The sequence below is a fragment of the Falco rusticolus genome, chromosome 5, assembly GCF_015220075.1.
Source record: "Falco rusticolus isolate bFalRus1 chromosome 5, bFalRus1.pri, whole genome shotgun sequence".
In the NCBI taxonomy this organism is placed as follows: domain Eukaryota; kingdom Metazoa; phylum Chordata; class Aves; order Falconiformes; family Falconidae; genus Falco; species Falco rusticolus.
Window position 1 is genome coordinate 36,030,299 of NC_051191.1, and position 17,023 is coordinate 36,047,321.

General features: G+C 41.2%; 1 protein-coding gene and 1 long non-coding RNA gene across 2 annotated transcripts in view; one reads left to right on the top strand and one right to left on the bottom strand.

The window, feature by feature from the left end:
- The window catches only part of CAND1 (cullin associated and neddylation dissociated 1), a 29,453-nt gene extending 20,786 nt beyond the window's left edge, over positions 1–8,667 (bottom strand). The window contains exons 1-2 of the mRNA XM_037387671.1: positions 8,388–8,667; positions 4,237–4,380 (exon numbers count right to left, since the gene is read on the bottom strand). Of these exons, the coding sequence (XP_037243568.1) occupies positions 4,237–4,380; positions 8,388–8,455 (212 nt within the window). The 5' untranslated portion in view covers positions 8,456–8,667. The remainder of the gene's footprint in view (positions 1–4,236; positions 4,381–8,387) is intronic.
- A 1,090-nt stretch (positions 8,668–9,757) lies between these two features.
- Positions 9,758–16,456, top strand: LOC119148071. The gene is made up of 2 exons (XR_005104287.1): positions 9,758–9,961; positions 13,802–16,456. It is a non-coding gene; the product is annotated as an uncharacterized LOC119148071 (long non-coding RNA).
- Positions 16,457–17,023: the final 567 nt, after the last annotated feature.

The following is a 17,023-nucleotide window of genomic DNA, read 5'->3' on the forward strand; positions in this document are numbered from 1 at the left end:
TTGATCTTTTCCCTTTCACTAGCCAGTAATTTGTGTCCAATTTCTCTTAAAGTCGAAAGAAAGTCATTCAGCTGCCTATGGAAAGGAACAGGAACTATAGCACCCTGTGTCTCCTTTAAGTTACACACATTTGAAAAAAAGAGGCATTCCTAGTGTAGTCCCCTTATGAGGAAGGGGGACATTAACTCACAATAATTATAGTGTCCAACTGACATGTTTTAAGGCTATCAAATAAGCACATTTACTTGCAGGGAAGAGTTAAAATTCACAAATGGGGAAAAAAAATAATTGATTCAAATCACCAGTTTAGTGGGATGTGAAGCACTGTGTTACCACAGCATCCAAAAGGCTTAAAAGCTGCTGAACCGGACTAGCCACACAACAACCAATACCTGCATCATCCTGTTCATACTAGTGACTCACATGCACAGCATCAAGCAGGGCTCCCTGTATTGAACAACTGCCCAGAGAAGTCACACTGATAAACGCAGATAAGCTACATTATCACTTGGGAGGAATTGCTGAAAGTACTTACCTTAATCCCATTTTTCATATACACATATATACACACATATATATATATATGCATGTTTGTTTGGGGTTTTACAGGTTTCAGGAAACATTTCACAATGTGAAACAATGAAAATTTCTAAGTATAGGTTTAAATAGCAGATTATATCAATATGAGAAGCAGTTCATCCTTAAACTGCAACACGGAACATACAAAACAATGTGTACTTTGGGTGAACAGAACATTACCAACATTATCCGTGATGAAGAACAAATACTCCATCAAATGCAATACCTATGCTTACACAAACTATGCTGCTTGTCTAATCCAGGTGCACATAATCTTGGATAGAGCTACAGGCAGTACAACTACTACTGCCGTAAGGTGCACAGGATACCATGCTGGACTACACTAACAGCCTTAACCTAGGAATGTGCTGTAAGAACGCCCAACAGCATTTTCTACATTGGCTGACCTGTAAAACAGCCTATGACTATCAAATGAAGCAAAAAACAACTCCTCCAGAAAAAATATAGACAACAAGAATACATTTAAAATTTTACGTGCTCTTAAGAAAAACAAGCTGGACAACCTGCCGTTACCGACCCAGTTTGCATCTACTGCCTGCAATAACAGAAGCCTGACAAATAAACTCCTTTCCCTTCTGTAGGGTCAAAGCTTACACCAGGTTGACTTTTACTCCAAAGTAAAAGTACTTAGAGTACTAAGGCAGTTTGTTAATTTTAATTTTTATTCAGAAATGAACTGCACAATCATCATGCAAGGTAGCTACCCAAACATCCATGAACTCTAAACCTGACTTCTGCTAACCAAAGAACGTGTTTTATCCTGTCCAAAACCAGCATAATACAACTGTAAGGATCCAAGAACAAAATCACTCGTGTGCTTTGAAGAGTTAATAAGAAACAAGTTGATCAGCATTTTAACCAACAGAGCCCTTCCTATCCAAACGTGAAAGCGAGCAGTGAATAAGCCAAAACCAGGAACACTGCTTACTTGTTGCTACACTTGCCTAACAATAAATGCTGCTTTAAGGTTGCTCCCAGTTGTTTTTTATCTGCTTGGTTCGGTGACCTAAGAATCAAATCTTGGAAGAGTGATCCTCCCGCAAGAGATTCTTACCCACTCAAGGAATGATCAAGGCCTTTGCCATTCACAGTGCTTCCATTGATCTACCTGTGGAGGATGCTCCCCTAACAAACTGCAAACCTTTCCTCCCTTCCTCAAGAAAAAATCTGTCTCAAATACAGATTCAAAGGTACCTAGGGTTGCCTTAAATCCTTTCTCTACGAGAGGGGGAATCTATACTTAAATGGGTCATCAAGTACCAGTCTGATGAAAGTTCCTGCTGATAGTCTCTGAAGTTCACCAGAGCATCTAAATTAAGAGCGATCTAAACACAGTTCATGCTTTCCTCAGCTGAAAGTGCCAGCAAATCCGTAACAGAAATACACAAGTCAAGACCACCACCACAAAATATTTAAAAAACAAGAAGTCAAGAAAAATATGCTGCCTGAATTTAACTTCCCAAAGAAATGGGCTTACATCCAATGTTGTAGTAGATGGAAAACTTCACATCAGCTTCAACTGTCTTAGAAAAACTACACCTTGATAGTGTTCAACCTCTCCCATCCTTCACCCTTGCTACTGTTTCTGCCAATGCTCATCTGACTGCAAGAGAGCTCTAAGACAGAAGAAAACCAAGTCCCCAAACCAGTCTACAACAAAATCAGATAAGCAACAGTGCAAGAAAAGGCACAGGGAAGGCAAGAACAGCAGCGTCTGCTCAGACTAGCTTAAAATTGTCACGGAACAATATGGTGAGTATAAGCTGCCTGAAGAAGTAAAGACTCTTTTAGGGTGGGGTTTTTTGACCTCAAACATATATCTGCAAATGGTTAGGATGCCAAAAAAAACACTTGATACGCTCAAGAATGTTCACATTCTAGATGAACATTCACAATTTTCAAAGCTTTTCCATCATGTTTCTTGTCCCATTACAATAAGTGTAACACTTATTTAACATTATTTGGATTTCTTGGAATAGACGCCAAACTTTAAATAGATCCTATCATTTTCATTCAATCAAATAATTTTATAACTATGTCAAATTAAACTTTAAAAATGTAAGAATGGTTGATAAGAACAGATACATGCACATGTGCACATACACAGCCAGCCACCTAATTTCTCATTCTCTTCCCTTTGCAATCTTTTTTAATGCTTTAATAAACATTACTTTAGGTCCAAAATTCTAACATTGCTGTTAAAGTCCTGATGTATAAGTTTTGTTTGTGTGCATGAATCTAAACTCCACCATGACTTTAGGATGTAGAGTACTGCATGTATGGTACAACATAACTTTTCCATAAAAAGCTATTTCACACAAAGACAATTCTAAGCCTGAGCAAAGTTTCATAATGATCTACTCTCCTGAGTACGAGCAATCTGTTTCAAAGCCATAGAACTTAAGCTGTACCACAAGGAACTCTGACATTTCAGAATTTTAAATTAAAGAGAAACACGGCATTTTGTATTGTTTAAAATAAGATGGGGGGCAGGAGGAGACTTTTTAACAACACTGGAACGCTGGTGATCGTAGTGAAAAAGTAGTCATAATTATATTACTATACTGCCAATATTACACTTTGGCTTGAAACTTGCTATTCCTACACTAGTTTCTCTGTGCAAGGTTTTGGTTACCATCACTTAAAATATTTCAGAAGCTGAAGCAAGCACTGCTTCTAAGTACATAAACAGATGTACACACAGGCTTTAATTTCTGCTTTGCTAGTCTGATAGGGCAAAATGTAAAGACTTAACAAGCTGAAACAGACTAACTCAGCTAGCCACAATGCGAAACTCCTCTTCAAAGCTGTCCCAAGCTGTTGTGTAGCAATTTTACTTCAGTCCATGCTTCATGGAATATAAGGAGCACAGATTGAGTATTTAAAAAAAAAGACTGAGCTCATGAACAAGAAACATTTTCAGGGACACTAAAAGCTTCTTAACAGAGGCCTACCTTAAAAAGCACATAAAGTCAGAACAACCAAGAACAAAAAGTCATAATAAACGTAGCACCTCTCCAAAGAGTGCTCTGGAAAGGCCACACCACATGTGAAGTGAGGCAAGGAAGAGGGGGTACTGAAGCAACAAAAATCTCTGAGATGCAAGTAACTGTACCTTGACCCCATAAAAAAAGCAAGTAAAACCATTAACATATTATTCTGAATGTTAGTGAAGAGATAAGTTCCGTATTTGATAACCAAGACTGTGTATTTACTGGTTTACGTTTTTATCTCTGCTTGAAAACTACTACAAAACTATAATTCTTCCCCTGCACGTCATCTACCTTCTCAGAGTCAAATATCAATGTGGCAAGTATCAATAAATTGTAGTATTTTTAAATCTATTTAACATTCAACAACTGTAACCAAAGAACTAGCATGTCACTCATACACTTTCAGCAAGGACTGCATGTGCTATTTGCAAGCTGAAAATGCCAAATGTTAATCCCCGGTGTCAACAAATTATAGTTCTGTAAGAAACTGCAACTAAGCGGGTAACCTACAAGTATGAGGGCTCCTTTGTAGCAGCAGTTTCACAATTATTTTGGGCAGCAGTGGTCCTTTAAGTTTTTCAAAAGTGCTTTATGTTGTTCAGTCATTAAACAATTCTTTACACCACAGAACAACAATACTTACCATTTGACAGCTAAGTTTTGCACCTCACCATTTTTATCTTCCAATAATTTCAGAATCATCTTCACCACCTTTCTTTCACTGTCATCATCCAGCTTGATAGAATCTTTCTGTAGTTCTGTCATCAAGTCATTAGTAGCCATAAACCTGACAAAAGATAATCAGACAATTATTGCTAAAAGGATACAGGTTATTCACAGTGTTCACGATTCAAGATTCTCAATTTCCACCATCTATTATCAAATAAATCACATTTAACATTGGATTAGTTACCTGTTTTGTGATGCAAGTAGCATTTATTTTAGTTATAGAATAAAAAGGAGAAAACTTGTATTTAAACATGACAATAACTTTTAGTTTGGTCATCATCCTTCCCTGATGAGAACAAGTACATATTTTACTCCCATTGTTTACATTATATGTCAAATGATCTTCACAAAGAAAAACTGACACTTTCATGGATTTTAGGTAGTATTTACATTAGCTATGTTGATGTTGTAAAAAACAGGTGCTTTTTTTTTTTAAGTTTGTTAAAAAAAATATCTCTGAGTTTATTTTAAAACAACTTTTAAACAAGAAGAAAAATACACGTTTTTCAAACATTCTCCCATAAAATTTGCAAAAGCCAAACATTAATGAAGGGAGAAATGAAAGTGAAGCTAAGTTTTATGTGTTACTCCTTTACTTGCCCTATAGAGACTAGTTTGGTTTTAGTCCAGATAACAGCCAATCACATTTATGCAGCTTCAATCCAGGGTGCCACATTAAAAGCCAAGATTAATTCTTGAGAGATCAAGGAAATAAAATCATCTTTCGTATCAATTACTATACTACTCAGTAACAGTTGTATCCACCAATACAAGAACATACTGAGAAATTACTTTCCAAAAATACTGCTTTTATGCCTTTTGTTTTTCCTTCTGAAATCTGTTTTCCAATCTGTTCTTTTGCAAGTGCTCTCTCTTGTCAGAGGAAGTAATACAGATGTATTACTCAATTGCAAATCCAAAGGGCTTTGGTACCAATCTCAACCCCTATTCAAAGCCCCAGACAAAAATGGTTTGTAATTAAACAGTTAGGGTTGACATCTAGACTTCAGGCACATCAGCCTCAAGCAGACATCACTTGAGCTCAAGTCATACTCAGAAGGGTATCTGTACAGCCTGACATGGAACATATTTTTTTATTGATGTGAAAGAAAAGACTCTGCATGATCTTAATAAGCATCACAAATGCCAGATGCCTGCCCTCACATAATGGACCTCAACTTGTCCTCCCTTTTAATACAGTAATTCCAGTCTAATAGTCTCAAGGTATTTCAAAGATAAGACCTCATTCATTTTTCATACATTCCAACAGTCCCACTGAAGCAAGTCTGTAATCTGACAGGAACCAGATGTGTGCACAAACAGATGATGAATGTGAATGGCATCACCTTTTAAGCACAGCAGGGAAAAAGCTACTTAGTAAGTAAGGTTAATGGACAAAGAGGATGCGAGTAAGGATATACACAAAGTCACACAGTACTGTAACATTCAAAAACTCTCTCCATGTTACTGCTGTATTTATCTTCTTTTCTTGAACCTTAACAGCCTCCTCTCACTTCCTTGTTCAGTAGCTCTCATTTCCTAGCCTTACGAGTTCACATGCACACATCACCTACTTGTGACAAGTTCCTAAACTAAGCAGAGCTTGCACATCCTCAGTGCATCAGTGGCTTCTGCACTACAAACGAGTAGTCCTCTTGGCAGGCTCCTCCATCAAAAAAAAACCCCACCAACGCAAACCCCACAATGGTGTGGGGACACCTGGCAACTTTAGTTTGAAGTAGCTGGTATTTAGAAACACAGGTTTGAGTAGTTTAGATGGGACCTTTAGTCACAACTGCTTCCTCCTCAAGCGCATCAGACTTTACCTGGTGCAAAGCAGCAGCATGTCAGGCAGCTCCCCCTACCTTGTACTCCAAGAGTAGTCATTTGCCTCCTCCAAGTGAGTACGCTACTTCTCCCACAGGCACACAGCAAACTGCCACTTTACATTACTGCCCATTTTAGAACTTAAGATCAAATTTCTGGACAATAAATACCACAAACATTTGCACTGGACAAGTTAGCTTACCCAAACCCCCAAAAATTAAATTCTACAGTAGAGTAGTTACTTGAACTGTGGTTTAAACTCAGCTCCCTGATACACCAACAAGTTATCTGCACTGTCCCTCTTCAAATACAGATGATCTAGTAATGAATGCACTTAAAATTACTAGTACTAAATATTATTTTATCCATTATGCATGATACATGACACACAAAGCTTCATGAAATGTGTTATTGCATAACAGCCAGTTTGTAAAGGTCTATCATCGCTCATTTTTATGGTTTGCAATGTCAGATTTTAAATGTATGCTAAGAAATAAAAATTAATATTTGAGAATTCCAAAGTTGTTCAAAGCTCCTAGAACAGGTAATTTCTAAAGTGTGCTCTCCTAAAGCGACTACAAAACAAGTTTTAACTACATACAGCTGTAAGAAAGAAGTGCTTGCTACAACTGCATTTGACAGGTGTGACCCACCCCTTTTATGCAGAAAATGTAAAACTCATTAAAATCAGTATTTGGTCGCAAATCCATCAGATTTTTTTGTAAGTCATCCTCCCTATAAGCACAAAATGGAAAGCTCACTTAATCACAGAAACAAATTAGCATGATAAAAGTAAAAAAAAAATCTTAACTAACATTCAGAGGAAAAAACATTTGAATTTATTTTTAGTACAATTTAGATCAATCAGGAAGTTGCGGACTGTCTCTTTACACTAATCAGTATTTTTTTGTACTTCCAAAATTTCTAGACAAAACTTTCTAGGTAATACCATGCTGCTAAAATCTGAAAGAAATTGACATAAACCCTACAGATTTAGCACATGTCCAGTGCTAAAACAGTCTGTCAAAAGCAAACAAGACTATTCAAAATCCAACTCTATGGTTAGGTATCTAATCATCACCCCTATTTCTGTTTAGATTTTAATATCAAACAAGAGACTTGTTTGGATGTCAACATGTTTTTAACTATAAACTATGCACTGCCATGCTGCAGCAAAGCAACAAAACCCAGATGTATTTTAGCATTTTTCCTGCCTGTATTCACATACCCTCTTTGACAAAAAAAAGGCTTCAAATGTGAGTATCTGGTTGCACACAATACAAAGAAATTTAATTATTTTTAACCTAATGCTTTGCTAGAAGTACTGTGTCAAGGTATTATCTCTGCTGATTTTTAATAGCTTACTTCTACCATTTCATTTTCTGATACTCACAAGTTTGCATTTTATCTGTTATTAATTTATTACGAAGCAAGCAAATGATCCAATAAAAAGTAGTGCTCGTGACAGATGCTAAGCTCAAAGTTTCGTACACCAGTCCTGTCCCCGTAACACTTAACCGGACTTCTCTCTCTGGATGCACAGACTTTTCGAGGCAGTACCGAATTATGTGACAAACACAAAACCCCTGTCTCCAGGAGGCAGCATCCAGGAGGCTGTGAGCTCAGGATGTTCAAGCCCGCGGGGCCCTCGCCGCCCCCATCTGCAGGATCACAAGATCCGTGTTTGTTTCAGGTTGGGAAGGGACCCGGGGAGGTCATCTCACACAACCTCCGCTGCTCAAAGCGCGGTCAGACACAGCAGGTTGCGCAGGGCTTCGTCCCTTCGGCTTTCGAGCATCTGGGAGAACAGAAATCCAAAGGCCGACCTCCCCCCTCGCCTGTCCTCTGGCGGGCCGGCAAGCCTGCCGTCCGCCCAGCCCCTGCCGGCTGCCCGGGATTGCTGCCCACGCCGCGTGAAGGCCGCGGCTTCTCGGGCACCGCCGCGCCTCGTCCTTCACGGGCAGCGAGAAGGGGCGCTCCCCTCCCGGGAACTTTCTTCCCGGGCTCGCAGCAGATGGGCACCCACCCCGCAGGGGCGGCCCGCGGAGGGAGCCCTCGCCCACCCCGAGAGCCGCCGGGCCCCGCAGGCCTCCCCGCCGCCGGGCACCTGCCGCCGCCTTCAGCACGGCGGCGCCAGGCCGGGGAACGGCGCGAAGGCGGACGTGGGGGCAGGGCCGCACGGGGCCGGCGGGCGCGGCGCGGCGGCGGCGGGCGCGGGGGGGCGGCGGCGGCTCCCACCTGAAGTCCTTGTCGCTGGATGTCATCTTCTCCAGCAGGTTGGAGATGTGGTACGAGGCGCTCGCCATGTTGACGGACGCGGCCGGGGGGGGAGGGAGAGGAGGAGAGAAGGAGGAGGCGGCGTCTTCCCGGCCTCGCCGGCTCCACTTCGCCTGCTGCTGGGGACGGCGCTCGGCGGGGCGAACCGGAGCCGGGGGGAGGGGGCGGCGGGGTCGAGGGCGGCGCGGCGTGGGGGAGGGCGGGAGGGCGCTCCGCCGCCTCCTGCGGCTGCGACTGACACGGCGGGAGGGGCGAGGAGGCGGGCGGCCGCTCGCGCTCGGCGCCGTGTCAAAGGTCGAGGGGGCCGCCTCGCGCTGTTAGCGGCCCTGATTGGCCCGCTGAGCTGGCGGGAGGTGCCCGCGGCCGTGTGACGCCAGCGCGTACGTGGCGCAGAGCGTGCGCGGGAAGTTTAGGCCGCCGTTGCAGAGCGGCAGGAGGGGAGGGGGCGACGGCCCGAGAGGATGGCAGGGCTGGCGGGGACTACGCTTCCCAGCGTGCATCGCGGCCGCGCCGCACGCGGGGCTATGGGCGGTGCCCGCCGGGACCTGTAGTTTAGGGGCTCGGCGGGGCCTCGCCGCGCGTTGCCCGCCGGGACGTGGAGCCTCGTTGCGGCGCCGGGCTGGGGCGTGGGGCAGTGGCGCGCGGCGCGCCTGCCGTCGGGAAGGAGGCGGTTGGAACGCGGCTGTAAATAAACTTCTCCACCAGCCTGGGTGCTCTCCGCATCACAAGGGTTCCCCAGCACTCTTGAGTGCCTGCCTGGGGCACCGGGTGGGGGCTCTGTACTGTGGCCAGTGTAAACCCACGACATAGAGGCTGCAGCCGCAGTTCCAGGCCCTCCTGGGTGTGTGCAACAGCGCCCGTCGTAGCTGTGCACGCTGTGAAAAATGGCTGATGGAAGCCGAAAGTGATGGTGTGAAAATTAGTTTTCTTGGTAAATAAAGGCAGGCTTGCATCAGTTGTGGTTTGCCGAAAGCAGCTTGGAAGTGTGAGTGCTTTCAGAGGTCTTGGAAGCCAACGGATGCCTTTTGGAGAGTATTTTTTTTTGTGTACCTCATGATAGTTCATGTCAATCTCATTACTTTTCTGGGCCTAACCCAGGGTCTGTGTATGTGGGTAGATGATACACAGCAGTAGGAGAACTGAGGAATTATTTCCATGTGTTACATGTTCCTTAAGTTTCATGTTAAAATACAAGAATGTTAAATATTCTTAATCCTTCTCAGTTACATGTGTGTACAGCAAAACTCCTGAGGAAATACTTTTTGATCCCTTTATGTATGTTAAAAAAAAAAAAAAGTATTTAAAGTAGGTTTTTACTACACACAGCTTGCAGGCAGCCTTGCACAGCAGCTGATGGAAAGCGTGTGCTCAGTTGGCAGAGAGAAATTGTGTGTCACCACCATGGCCTGTCACCCAGCCACAGCGTACAACCAGCTATTGTGGAAGATACTCATGCTGTTAATTGTCTGGCAGCTGTGTTGCAAGAGGGAGCTTCATATGTGCTGGTCGCATTCCCCAGAGCAGCTTGGTGTAAGGTGAGCGCTGCACAGCAAAATGATGGACAGGGTAAGAACAAGGTGGGCAGCATGGTGTTGGATTGGTGGCATTATGATGGGGCATGATGTAGGGATGGAGTAAGGAAGATGGGAGTAGTTGGGAGGGGAGGGAGCGTCCTGAGGAGAAATGAGGGAATGTCAGTATGGGTAGAAGAATTGCGGTAAGGGGAAGCACTCACAAGGAGAGTTGACCCAATGCTGCTTGATTTTCAAATAGGCCATTCACTGCTTTGATTTGGGAGTACTTAATTTAGAGGTTACCTATAGAGAGGGGAATTCATTTCTTCATTTTGATTGAACACTTGTTTTGGACGTTCAAGGAAGCCAGCTGGAACAATACAGATGAAGATAGACTCAGTCTTGGTTGTGACAGCTGAAAATGGTTTATGACATCTGAATTGTGATGATACTATACCACATACAGGAAAATTGTGTAGCTCCCCTTTGAAGTACCGAGATATAAAAAGTTAAGTACAAATGTTTGACATTTGGCACATTGATTCATATTTTTCCATGTGAATGTTAGCGCTATTCTGAATTATTTTGGTGACCATGACTTTTGAGCATCTTACAGTTCCCACGAACAATTTGTTTCTGAGATGTCAGTGTCACATTATCAGCTCTCACATACTGTGGGAAAAGACCGTTCTAACCTGGTCTTCATTTACATTTATGACTTTGGTACTACGTGGGGGTTGGGTGGTTATGGGGTGGTGAGAGAACTTCTGTTCCAAAAATATTCTGCCCACATGGTTACCATGATGCATTCTACTGGGTAAGCATGTTAGACCAACCACGCAATAGAAGATTCTCTATGGTAGGCAAGGTTGATTGCTGTTGTGGAGTAAAGCATTTCCAGTGGCCCCTGTAAGCAGATCCACTCACTTCAGTGAGCACCACATTTTAACTTTAAATCCTTACTGTTTCCAGTTAGACCCTAAACCAAGCTGTTTCCTGCTTTGGGAATCCTACATACCTTTGCTTATAGTGAGAGAGTATATGAGAGAAAAAACCACACCAGAACAATTAACAGTTCTGCTTTCATGTACTATACAGACTTGAACACTTTTAAAATTATTTTAAATCATTTAACATCATACTTCCCATGCTGGTTTCTATACCTCAGCCAGCTTAACCTGCCACTACTTAAACCTGATTTCCTATTACTAGCAGAAACACAGGCCATCATGGAGGAAGCCAAAGTATTTTTATTGTTCAAGTGCATTTATTACAACTGAGATTTAGCTATAGTAGATGCAATGTTCCAGAGGAAGTTAGACACAGAGAGAGGCTAATTGAGAAGAGATTTTTTTCCAGCTGATAGCAAACAACTTCACAGATGGAGTGGTACTCCTGATCTGTTCCCTGTAGACACACATATTGGATGCTCTTGGTTCGTTCACAAAGATAGCTAAAAGCTTAATTAAATGCTGGAACCTGAAAGGATTTATCTTGCTTTACACTTGCAAATATATTCCCCAAATGCTAAAGATGAGAGAAGAGCAGAGTTAGTTTAGAGATGCATTCACAGTACTAGAATTTGAACCCTCACTAATCTGCCCTTTCACTTCATATGGGAGTTGTGAGCCCACTGATCGGCAGAGGACATCAGCAATGTGCTGCTGCATCTTCATCTGTCGGCATGGAGAGAGCTATACCACACAGCTTTATTCAGCTTAAAGGGAATCCTTTAGGATGACAAGTTTAAAGCTGGTTATCATTTTTTTACAGCTGGTTTTGGGGAAATAAAAGGAAAATTGTTTCTCTAAGTCAAAAGCTGGGCACCACTGCAAGCAGATATTTGAGCCAGAGAACACTACAGTTGTGGGTTTATCAGTTAGATATGTGACTGACTTTGTACCTCAGAACTTCGAATTTTTAAAAAGATACCTGGAAAGAAAGTTTTTACAACTTTATTGGCTGATGATATTAAACCACAGATGGTGTCAAAGAAGTGATGTAGGTTTAAATATGAAAGAAACAAAAAGGAAAGACATGGCAATCTTTAACTTAAAGCAAACATATTGAAAAAGCAACATAGCCTACACTAGAACAGTCATGGGTAAATGTATAAAATTTTATGTTCCAAGATTAGTTAACTGTAGAACTAAACACTTGGCTTTGGAATCTTAATCATAACAATGCTGTCTTTAGGGTGGGGTTTTTTCCCACCTTTTTCTCTCGTTTCCTTATTTTAAAAGTTAGATGACATTCCATAGCAAGTAATAGCAATTTCCAAAGCAGGGCACATTTTGAACTAAAGAAATCATCGGCTGCCTTTCACCTCATAAACCAAAGTTTTAGTTAAATTTTTCTTTCTTCCAAAAGCTGAAAATTTGTTCACATGCAAGTTAAGTAAGAGTCCCAAAATCTTTCCAGAAGCAGTTGTTGCTACTCTGCTAATTCTCACTTAAGACTTTCATTTCTGGACAATAGAAGATACTGTTGGTCTCATTTAGGAGAAATTTCTGCACACTTACCAAGAAGAATAAATATCTACGACTGTGAACTGCCTGGCTTTTCCTTCCTAACCCAGATAATCCACTTCTGTAAAGCAAAGCAAAGCTTTGGGCGTTTGGGTGTCTGATTCCATCAGTTTTAGAAAGAGAAAGATCAGGAAAAGTGCTGAAAATAATACATGCATCTGGTTAAGTAATGGACTGAAGCAACTATCAAACAGGCTGAAATTGCCTCTCTAAAAGAACACCACTCCAATAGCATCCTCATCATAAGATTACGTTTCAGGGAACATAATATCTTGAAGAAAAAAATGTAAGTCTAATAAGAAAAAAAAAAAACCCCAAACACAAAAATGCTGAAAGTTACCTCTTCTCTGGCTGCTAAACACCACACAGCTTTTCGCAGCGTCTAATGGTCAAAACTTTTCAAATACATACCACAACCACCCAAAGATAAAAAATAAAATGAATCTTTCAAATGAAATCTGATTTGAAATATGAGCCGGAAATTTAGATTCAAAGATTTTTATCATTGTATTATTTTCATTCCAAATAAACTTGGTTTACAGAACAAAAGATTTTTTTCCTCCTTAATACCTCTTCTGAAAATCAGTCCAGGTTGTTTTTCTTTTCGCTTGACAATTTACATTTTCATTCCTTATCACAACTCTAAATTTTTAATTCCTTCTGAGCCAATTATGTTTCCCTTTATGTAAGCACACCCAGCTTTCTTCATATGATGATCTCAGCAGTGCTTGTACTAGAGATGTTTGTCTCCAGTAAACTTAAAAGTGCTTGTTTATTTGAAACTTCTGATACTGAACAATAGTCTGTGTTTCAGAAGTTGTAAAAATACAGATTATTTTAAGTGTTTGGACTATTTAGGCTTATTAGAGATAGAGGTAGCTCTGGATTTTGTTTGTTCTGGATTCCACATTTCAGGAAAGCCTTGACCATACCGATATTTTAGGTATTTCCATGTTAGTACATTGGGTAATTACAACATGAGTCAGTGTTTGTCAAAGCATCCATAAGGGCTAATCTGTTTAAATTCATAACATTTTAAGGCACTGCTGTTTCTGTGTTGATTCTTGCTTAAGGGTGCTTCATTTCAGGTCATTAGAATGTGCTATTTCCTTCCCTCATTCATAAGACTGTCAATAACAGCAAAGATAAATAAACACAAATACAATTATTCTTCCGTGAATCAAGGTGAACAGAGAGGGCTAAAACTAAATTGGAATGAATGAGTCTATGAAATAGAGAGTAACTTTGCAGAGTCTGATTTCTTGGAGCAAAACTGGCTCATCCATGTGATCATCCATGATAAAGTGACTTGGTGACTCTCTTCCTGGAGCAGATGATGACTGTTGCCAGCCTACCATTACTTGAACAACGAACGTAGTCCACTGCCTGTCAAGATGTGTCTCTGTTGGCTGCTACAAACTGACTCCTATTTTGATCTTTTTCATACTCTGTGGACGTTTGACTGAAGGGCTGTCTTACTCTTTAACTTGCATGCTGGAGCTGAACGGCCCTTAATATACGATGTATTCTTTTCTTTTGAATTTCCTATTTAAGAAATAAATTAATAGTAATGACTCAATACATGCTGTCACCCGCATTCTCACAGCAGAGGAATCTAAAAACATCCCCTGACTGCCATGTGCTCTGCAGGAGAGACTTCTCCAGACATCCTTATGTGCAGTTCTTAGACCTGACATGTAATGCCTGTACCATTCAGGTCCTCCTGAGCAGGAACACACACTTGCCAGTCTTTATTAGGAGCTCTTCTGGGACTGAGCAGCTCAAAAGTTCTATGATTGTTATTTTTTTTCTAGCGAACTGAAGTATATTTAACACATAAGAAGCGGTTACTATCCACAAAATCTTGTCAAGAGGAGTACTAAGTTCAAGTACTGATTAGAGCCTGTCTGTGTAGTTTCCCCTTGTTATTTTTGTGAAGAGAACAAGGGCATAGCATGGTAACAGACTGGAAAACTGTAAGATTGCTTTTGCTGTGAGCACCAACAGAACTGCCACTTCTCCCTTCAAAATCTTTGAGTACTTTGAATTTAAACCTTCTAAAAGATGGAAGTCAAGGTCCAACCCCTAGAACATAAGAATCTGCTAATGTGTGAGAAAGCTACATACCTCCTTGTCCTCATTAGAGTTTTACCCAAACTTGGTTAACTCACCCTGGATCATTTGTGCCACAACCATTTCCACTTTACCCCACAGGCAGGGCTGCTGAAGGGGCTGGGGTCTCCAGGGTCTTTCTGTTTTCTGGCTGTCCTGCACACATGTGGTGGTACCACAGAAGAGACAATGACCAGTCCCTTCAGCTCTGCACCGAAGGGCTTTGTTAATGTCAACAACCATTTGAACGGGAACAAGAATTAATTTTAATTGCCAATATTCTTACTGTAAACTATTGAACCTTGGGGCCTAGTGTCTTTCAACGCCATTTTGCTCTTTGATATAATTCATTAACTACCTGTTTGAGTGCTAAAATTAGTTAACACAGAGTCCTAAGTGTGAGCGTTGTTTAAATACATATTACTAGGCTATTCATATCATTCTAGGATTAGTAGCCATGTATGGTAATAGCAGAGTGTAGTCTAGGTTTAGATGTATGAGACAGCATATGTCTGAACTTGTCAGAGCCACTATTAGCATTTTTAAATCCCCTGGGTATGTACAATTTCTCTTCTCTTCATAATGAATATGTATAAAATTGAGTAGGACTGCCAAGTATTGGTGGCTCATTTCTGGATTTATGTATATGAATGGCAAATACAAAACAAAGTATCAAAAGAAGCAAGAATACCAGCCAAGAATCTCATATATCTCATGTGCATTATTCAGGCAGGAAGAGGCTCTTAAAAGAAAACATCTGCAATTAGTTATAGTACTTTTGAAATCATTACATGTCAGTAAAAAAACCACAACATATATTGAAAAGAATATGTTTAAATTTCAAAACAATCTTAAGAAATGCCACTGTTGTTTCGTTATCTCTCAGGGGGTTAATGATGCCAGTAACTCTCACTGAGAGAACTGGCATTTTTTAATAACTTCTATCACAAAAGTCAACCCACGCTGCTACAGTCTGATATGAAGGAATATCATTTCCAAAACAAAAATAGTTCTCCAAAACTTCTGAATTTTTTCATGCATTGAAATGTTGAGTTGTATTACTTACATTAGAAATGACATCTGCCTGTCACAGTCAAGGTGACCTATATGATTTATAATTTTTTTATCACTTTTGTGGTACTGCTAGTTTAAGGGTATAATTTTGTCTCTGTATTCAGCTATAATGGTACCAGATCAGGGCTTTGTTCTGTTATCTTCTTGTAGAGGCCAAAATTAGTAATTTTTATAAGATTTTTGCATTACTAGCCTCTGCTTCAGAGAGCCTAGAACAAATACATTGTAGAAGCAATGTTGTTGGGAAGGATGAGTTACAGAGAAAGAATTGTGTGCTCACGTATCGCAAGGTAAAGATGATTTTGTCTCTCAACGAGTTGTAAGAATGTCTTCCAAGTCCATTCCTACTGTGTTTCTGGAGGCAGTGCTTTCTTTAGCAATAGAATGAAGTAAGCTTGTTTCTTTGTTTTCTTGTACCTGATGTTGTCATTTAAACCAGCACGTGCTCCGTGAAAAAGCTGATCTGATGACATTTTGCAGTCACTTTGTCCAGCTGTGAGTAGTGGCAGTGTCTGCAGCTGCATGGGCATGGGTGGAAGGAAGATGCAGTTTTGCAGCCTTATCCTCCATCAGGAGGTCATCAGTGTGCTTGCTGCCCAGACAGAACCACTGTGAGAGCGGGAACTCAACTCTCCCTCAAAACCTGTGTTGCCAAGCGGCAGAGAAACAGATGAAGCAGCACCTACTGTAATCAGCCACCACTGTGCGTGCCCAGTTTGTTGTCCCTTTGAGATACACGATGTTATCCCTTCCACATTTGCCATTGTGAATAAACCACAGAGGCTCATTGCTCTCAGGTCCCTTCCTTGTGTTGCTTCTGTTCGTTGATCTCTCGTCCACTCTGCTTTTCTGTGTGATGTTAACAAGGTCATTCTGGAAACCCAACACAGGCCAAGAACAGCATGAGATTTGTATTATGTTAAATTTACACAGCATCGGCAGCTGAGGCTGAATTTTCATTATCCCTTAGCAGTGTATAGTCTGAGGCATCTAGCTGAGAAGCAGTGATACTATCCTGAATAGTTTGTACATGCTTCAAGGTCAGCTTGTAAATATAGCTATTTTATTGCAAGGGAAATAAACCGTTTTAGTCAACATTCAGGACCAGGACATTACTGGAAGGGCAAGAATACCTGTGGGACGTTTGTTGGGTTTTTTTTATTCAGAACACTTTGTCCACAAACTGATGCAAAGAGTTTTTGTTTCAAGAAGCCAACTCCAAAATCACATTTCCTTGAGGTGACTTGTCCAGTAGTGCAGTAGTGCAGTACCTGCAGGGCAGTTAAAGGAGGTTGGCAGTGGCCCATGATATTTCAGACTTCTGGGAGAACAGTGAATTGTGGAACATGGTTGGGTTGTGTGAGCCGTC